Raw genomic sequence first — 7,492 nt, 5'->3', positions numbered from 1 at the left:
TACACGCCGCTCTGCGTGGTATAGTTACACGCCGCTCTGCGTGGTATAGTTACACGCCGCTCTGCGTGGTATAGTTACACGCCGCTCTGCGTGGTATAGTTACGCGCCGCTCTGCATGATATAGTTACGCGCCGCTCTGCATGGTATAGTTACACGCCGCTCTGCATGGTATAGTTACACGCCGCTCTGCATGGTATAGTTACACGCCGCTCTGCATGGTATAGTTACACGCCGCTCTGCATGGTATAGTTATGCGCCGCTCTGCATATTACAGACTTATATTTCTCCAGGAAATAAAGAATGAAAGGGTTAATCCTCCGCAAGGGAAGAAGGTGCAATAACAGAAATGGTGCAGCCAGATTCAGGGTGCAGCCTGAAGAACTGCCCTGAGAGAGAGGGGGAGAGGGGGAGGGAGAGAGAAAGGGGAGAGGGGCACAGAGAAGGAGAGAGAAAGAGGGGGAGAGGGAGGGAGAAGCAGGATAAAAGTGCCTGTACAGAGGGTGATGATAATGGGGCATAGTGAGGCATAGGAAGGGGGAGAGGAGCAGAGGAGAGGGAGCTCAGCATTGTCTGAGTGGCTGGCTGTGCTCCAGGGTGGTTTCCCAGAAAGCACATGTTCCGGGGATGGGGGGGGGGGGGGGGAGTTGCTGAGACTTTATAAGGAGCAGCAGAGAGCAGCAGAGAGCACACAGCTGCAGGGAGACAGAGGCAGAGCAGCAGAATATAGGAGAGGGCACGGGGTATAGCACAGGGGCACACCGCAGCAGAGCACAGCACAGGGGCACACAGCAGCAGAGCACAGCACAGGGGCACACAGCAGCAGGGTATAGGAGAGGGGCACAGAGCTGCAGAGCGCACACATTGCACCCGGCTGTGCTCTGCCACCGTGCCAGGAGCCCCACCAGCTGCATCCATGCCCAGGAGAGGAGCCCAGGGGGCACCCACAGCAAAGGTAAGCCCCGAACCCAAGGAAGGGTTGCAAAGCCCGGGGGAGAGGGGGCGCAGAGCCCGGGGGAGAGGGGGCGCAGAGCTCGGGGAAGAGGCTGCAGAGCGCGGGAAGAGGGGGTGCAGAGCCCGGGGAAGAAGGGGTGCAGAGCCCGGGGAAGAAGGGGTGCAGAGCCCGGGGAAGAAGGGGTGCAGAGCCCGGGGAAGAAGGGGTGCAGAGCCCGGGGAAGAGGGGGTGCAGAGCCCGGGGAAGAAGGGGTGCAGAGTCCGGGGAAGAGGGGGTGCAGAGCCCGGGGAAGAAGGGGTGCAGAGTCCGGGGAAGAGGGGGTGCAGAGCCCGGGGAAGAAGGGGTGCAGAGTCCGGGGAAGAGGGGGCGCAGAACCCGGGGAAGAAGGGGTGCAGAGTCCGGGGAAGAGGGGGTGCAGAGCCCGGGGAAGAAGGGGTGCAGAGTCCGGGGAAGAGGGGGCGTAGAGCCCGGGGAAGGGGGGGCGCAGAGCCCGGGGAAGGGGGGGGCGCAGAGCCCGGGAAGAGGGCGCGCAGAGCTCGGGGAAGATGGGGCGCAGAGCCCGGGGAAGAAGGGGCGCAGAGCCCGGGGGAGAGGTGGTGCTGAGCCCGGGGAAGCTGGAAACCTCAGACCCACACGCAGAGCTCTGATCACTCGCGTTGCAGAGCATTGCGCGTCCTATACAATTCTTATTCATTTATAGGGAGCCAGTGCTAGGTTTAGGACATATGGAAAAAAACACCATGTACACATACACATTTGGAATAGCACACTCACACACACCTGGGGTTACACACACCTTGCACAGCTGGAATAGGACATGGGGATCCCACACCTGGGGTTACACACACACCTTGCACATCTGGAATAGCACATGGGGATCCCACACCTGGGGTTACACACACCTTGCACATCTGGAATAGCACATGGGGATCCCACACCTGGGGTTACACACACACCTTGCACAGCTGGAATAGCACATGGGGATCCCACACCTGGGGTTACACACACACCTTGCACAGCTGGAATAGCACATGGGGATCCCACACCTGGGGTTACACACACACCTTGCACATCTGGAATAGCACATGGGGATCCCACACCTGGGGTTACACACACACCTTGCACATCTGGAATAGCACATGGGGATCCCACACCTGGGGTTACACACACCTTGCACATCTGGAATAGCACATGGGGATCCCACACCTGGGGTTACACACACACCTTGCACAGCTGGAATAGCACATGGGGATCCCACACCTGGGGTTACACACACACCTTGCACAGCTGGAATAGCACATGGGGATCCCACACCTGGGGTTACACACACACACCTTGCACAGCTGGAATTGCACACGTGTGATCTCACAGACTATGCAAAGTTGCAATAGCAAACCCGGTTTACATATAGCCCACGCACACACTAGAAAGGGTAGAGTCTATTTGAAAATGAATAATTACTTTATATAGTACTTCACTCGCAATGGAGTAATGCAATATCTTTATACATAATGTATAATACAACCCTGCTCACTTAATGTAACCCATGTATCTGTCTTCATAACTCTGTGCCCAGGACATACGTGAAAACGAGAGGTAACTCTCAATGTATCACTTCCTGGTAACACATGTTATAAATAAAAATAAAATAAATGGGATTGAAAGGGCTTCACGGTGACAAAAATAAAAGAAAAACTTGTAAAACGATAGTAGACACCAGACACAGGATGTGGCAAAATACAGAATGGGCAGTTCAGTAAACACAGGGGGTACAGTACCCAGATACCTAGGTAACCTGATAAAAGATTTCTAGAGACAGGGCATCTCGGACTATATGAAGCGCATCATTCCAGCAAAGATACAGGATCAGGCCCCAAAGGGTGTCAGACATCGTGAGGCGTCTTGGTTAAGCTCACAGTGGCCGCGTCGCTACAGCGCACGCACGTCTGGGACACTCCCGTGGTTGGCTAGCTGAAGGTAGCCAAGTGCCTGCGGCGATGTAGCGCGTCGACGCTGCTTCATTTTGGGGAGACGAGTGGATTTGGGTCTTGAAGCGTCTGCCGCGCGACGTCAGCGGCACGTGAGCTGGTTCAGCCAATGAGGGCGCACCAGCTCCGTGACGCCCGCAACACGGCGAGCACAGATCTCCTGCGCTACAGCGGCGCGCGCAGATGGGGCTCGCACTGTCGCAAGCGAGCAGAGTGTATGAGCTCAGCCTTAGCGATCCTCCACCTGTGAATGGAAGGGACGGTGTAGGGGGATTGGGAGGCAGGAACTCCTGCACATACAGTAGCTTTCTTTAAAAACAATATGGAACTGTAAAGGTGTGTATCAAAAGTAGTGGGAAACAGTGGTATTACGAGCCCCTGTGTACTACACGCTTCAACCACAGTGTATGTGTGTAAAAATATGCAGTGTGTATGTATAGTATGCAGGGAACATGTACAGTATTGCAGGGTGAAAGTATTGTATGCAGTGTGTATGTTTCATCTGCAGTGTTTATAGTATGCAGTGTGTATATATATATATCTATATATATATAGATATATATATATATATACTGTATATAGTATTATGTACAGTATGCTGTGTGCATGTATAATCTGCCGTGTAATATGCAGTGTGCACGTGTAGTATGCAGTGTGTATGTATAGTATGCAGCGTGCAAGTGTAGTATGCTGTGTGTATGTATAGTATGCAGCCTCTCTCACCGGCCTCTCCTTCTCCCAGGTCTCTCTGTGCAGGTGCCTCCTCTTACTCTTATTGGTCAGAGATTTCCAGGCTGTGGATGTAGAAACCTGTAAGAAAATCATTACAGACACGCACCTGCAATACCTGCAGGACATGGTGAGTGAGAGAGCAGGGGTCAGGGGACATCCCAGAGAGGAGGGCAGGAGGAGACAGGGGATGGTGGATGAGAGAATTGGTTGGGGGAGACTGTGCTGTGCACAGGGTCCTTGCACTCTGCATCCTACTGCTGTCTGTGCTCTGCAGCCTAGTGCTCTGTGCTCTGCATCCTGGCACGCTGCATGCTAGTGCTCTGCGCTCTCCATCCTGGCACGCTGCATGCTAGTGCTCTGAATGCTGGTGCTCTGCATCCTGGCAAATTCCGCTGTGCGTGTTGACACTGCACTCTGCACCCTGATGCTTTGCACTCTGCATCCTGACGCTCTGCATACTGACACTGTGCTCTGCATTCTGATGCTCCGCACCCTGGCACCCTGCGTTCTGGTCCCTGATGCTTTTCGCTCTGCATCCTGATACTCTGCGCTCTGCATCTTGACACTGCGCTCTGCACCCTAATGTTCTGCATCCTGGCGCTCTGCGTCCTGACACTGCACTCTGCACCCAAATGCTTTGCGCTCTGCATCCTGATGCTCTGCACCATGGCGCTCTGCATCCTGGCACTGCACTCTGCTTCCTGATGCTTTGCGCTCTGCACCCTAATGCTCTGCATCCTGGCGCTCTGCGTCCTGACACTGCACTCTGCACCCAAATGCTTTGCGCTCTGCATCCTGATGCTCTGCACCATTGCGCTCTGCATCCTGGCACTGCACTCTGCTTCCTGATGCTTTGCGCTCTGCATCCTGATGTTCTGCAACCTGATACTGCGCTTTGCACCCTGACACTCTCCGCTCTGCTTCCTGACACTGCTCTTGGCATCCTGGCGCTCTGCGCTCTTCATCCTGACGCTCTGCTCCCTGATGCTATGTGCTCTGCGTCCTAACGTTTTTTGCTCTGTATCCTGATGCTCTGCATACTGACACTGCACTCTGCATCCTGCCGCTCTGCACTCTGATGCTTTGCGCTCTGCATCCTGATGATCTGCACCTTGACACTCTTCACTTGCGTTCTGGCACTGCGCTTTGCATCCTGGCGCTATGCGCTCTGCTTCCTGACGCTCTGCTGTTTTTATCACAGATTGACAGCCAGTTGGAAAGTTCCTGCATCCTAGAAGTGAACCTTGCAGCAAAGGGAAAACTGGTGAGTGTGAATCACAGCACAGAATGCGTGTGTGCGTGGTTGGTTCTGCTTCCGGTTCTGACGCTGGTTGTGATTCTGGTCGGATACTAGTTGTTGTTTTGCTTCTGACACTGGTTCTGGCTCCAGGATTCCTGCTGGTTTTGGTTCTGGCTCCTGTTTTGACGCTGGTTCTAGTTTATATTCTGACCCGGACTCTGACGCTGGTTTTGTCTCCAATTTTGATGCTGGTTCTGTCTATGGCTTTGATGCTGGTTTTAGTTGGGTTCTGACTCTGGTTCTGATTCCCTCTCAGTCAGATTACTGCTTCCTTCGAGGATCTATGTATCAGATGGAAGATGTCTTCAAACACATGAAATTCAAAAAAGATTCCCTAAACTTCAATCACACACGGGACTTGAAATATCTGTACACATTCGGCATCATGGATTGCATGCTGAAGGATGAGGAAGGGGCGGACATGGAGGTGAGTGTGCGGGGACAGGTGGGGAGGGATACCCCTGATAGGTGGATTGGAGGGGTCCTGGATTATGCATGGTAGATACAGGTATCACACCATCTACGGTGGTAGTTCATTCAACTGTAATTGTGCCGATCAAGAAACCATAACACGGAAGCCCCAATTGGCTTAAGTGGAAGTTTCTGTCCCCGTGACAGTGCCCTAATTAGCGTGGTTGCAGGTTAATGAATTACCCCCTATGTAATTACCCCCTATGTACTGAGGGTTTGTCCTGTACATCCTAGGATATCCTAATCAGGGCCGGCTTGGAATTTACTGGGGGGAGGGCGCTGGGACCTCTTTACCTTTGGCATCTACTCCTGCTCCTCCTCCTGCTCCTCATCTCTACTACAATAACGTTGCGTTGACATGGCAACATGACTTTGCGTTGTCATGGCAACGTGACGCAGAGATGCCGGAGAGGAGAAGCCGAATAGAAGGTAAGAGATAGTTACAGAGGCCTCGTAATCAGTAATCTCCCCCGTAATCAGTTTCAATGTTTATTATTTTTTTTTAATTTATTTATAAAATGTGTTACCAGGAAGTAATACATTGAGTTACCTCTCATTTTCAGGTATGTCCTGGGCACAGAGTTATAATGACAAATACATGGTTACAAATAGTTACATAAGTGAACAGGGTATACATTATATACAAGATATTGCATGCACAGTTCGATATAATATATATTATAGGCGTATGTAACAGTTACAGACCAGGTTAAAATATGAGACAGATGTTGTGAGGAAGAGCGCGGGGCCTCTCTAAGCGCGGGGCCTCTCTAAGCGCGGGGCCTCTGTTAGCGCGGGGTCTCTGTTAGCGCGGGGCCTCTCTAAGCGCGGGGTCTCTGTTAGCGCGGGGCCTCTGTTAGCGCGGGGTCTCTGTTAGCGCGGGGCCTCTGTTAGCGCGGGGCCTCTGTTAGCGCGGGGTCTCTGTTAGCGCGGGGTCTCTGTTAGCGCGGGGTCTCTGTTAGCGCGGGGTCTCTGTTAGCGCGGGGCCTCTGTTAGCGAGGGGCCTCTGTTAGCGCGGGGCCTCTGTTAGCGCGGGGTCTCTGTTAGCGCGGGGCCTCTCTAAGCGCGGGGTCTCTATTAGCGCGGGGCCTCTGTTAGCGAGGGGCCTCTGTTAGCGCGGGGCCTCTGTTAGCGCGGGGTCTCTGTTAGCGCGGGGCCTCTGTTAGCGCGGGGCCTCTGTTAGCGCGGGGCCTCTGTTAGCGAGGGGCCTCTGTTAGCGCGGGGCCTCTGTTAGCGCGGGGCTCGGTGTGACTGCACTGATGGAATCTCCATGAAGCTGGCTCTTGACTATCCCTACTCTGTGCTGTAAACTAGGATTCCTGGGTGTCATATAGGATTCCTGGGTGCCACATTAGGGTCCCTGGGTGTCACATAGAGTCCCTTGGGTGTCACATAGAGTCCCCTTGGTGTCACATAGAGTCCCTTGGGTGTCACAGAGTCCCTGGGTGTCACACACAGTCCCTTGGTGTCACACACAGTCCCTGGGTGTCACACAGAGTCCCTTGGGTGTCACAGAGTCCCTGGGTGTCACACACAGTCCCTTGGTGTCACACACAGTCCCTGGGTGTCACACACAGTCCCTTGGTGTCACACACAGTCCCTGGGTGTCACAGAGTCCCTGGGTGTCACACAGAGTCCCTGGGTGTCACACAGAGTCCCTGGGTGTCACATAGGATCCATCTTGCTGACTGGTCCCTTGGTTTTCAGCCCCCCGTCTGCCTCCACTCACAGTCCGTGACTCTTGTGGAGATGCTCCAGAAGGTGAAGGATTTGTTCCTGGACTCTCAAAGATTCCTCAGTAACCCCCCAAAACCCGAGACCTGCGACGAACTTTATGAGTGTACTGAGGAGGACGTTTCCCCCATAGGTAAGAGGGGGGATCCATCCTGTGCTTAAACTAACCCTTCCTGGTCACGCAACACACGCTCCCCCCCTGTCCCATTTCCGATCACGCAACGCACACACCACCTTCTTGTCGGATTCCTGGCCACGTAACGTCTGCCACTTCCTTGTGTCTGCACGTGGTACTTGTGGAGTGCTGGAGAACTT

General features: G+C 53.7%; 1 protein-coding gene across 1 annotated transcript in view; it reads left to right on the top strand.

Annotated features, from left to right (window-relative positions):
• Positions 1-683: 683 nt before the first annotated feature.
• The window catches only part of CSF1 (colony stimulating factor 1), a 12,343-nt gene continuing 5,534 nt past the window's right edge, over positions 684-7,492 (top strand). The window contains exons 1-5 of the mRNA XM_075613580.1: positions 684-952; positions 3,683-3,799; positions 4,874-4,936; positions 5,229-5,399; positions 7,151-7,310. Of these exons, the coding sequence (XP_075469695.1) occupies positions 914-952; positions 3,683-3,799; positions 4,874-4,936; positions 5,229-5,399; positions 7,151-7,310 (550 nt within the window). The 5' untranslated portion in view covers positions 684-913. The remainder of the gene's footprint in view (positions 953-3,682; positions 3,800-4,873; positions 4,937-5,228; positions 5,400-7,150; positions 7,311-7,492) is intronic.

This window comes from Ascaphus truei, chromosome 9 (genome assembly GCF_040206685.1).
Source record: "Ascaphus truei isolate aAscTru1 chromosome 9, aAscTru1.hap1, whole genome shotgun sequence".
NCBI lineage: Eukaryota > Metazoa > Chordata > Amphibia > Anura > Ascaphidae > Ascaphus > Ascaphus truei.
The sequence above is the reverse complement of the archived record's forward strand: the minus strand, read 5'-3'. Positions and strand labels throughout refer to the sequence as shown.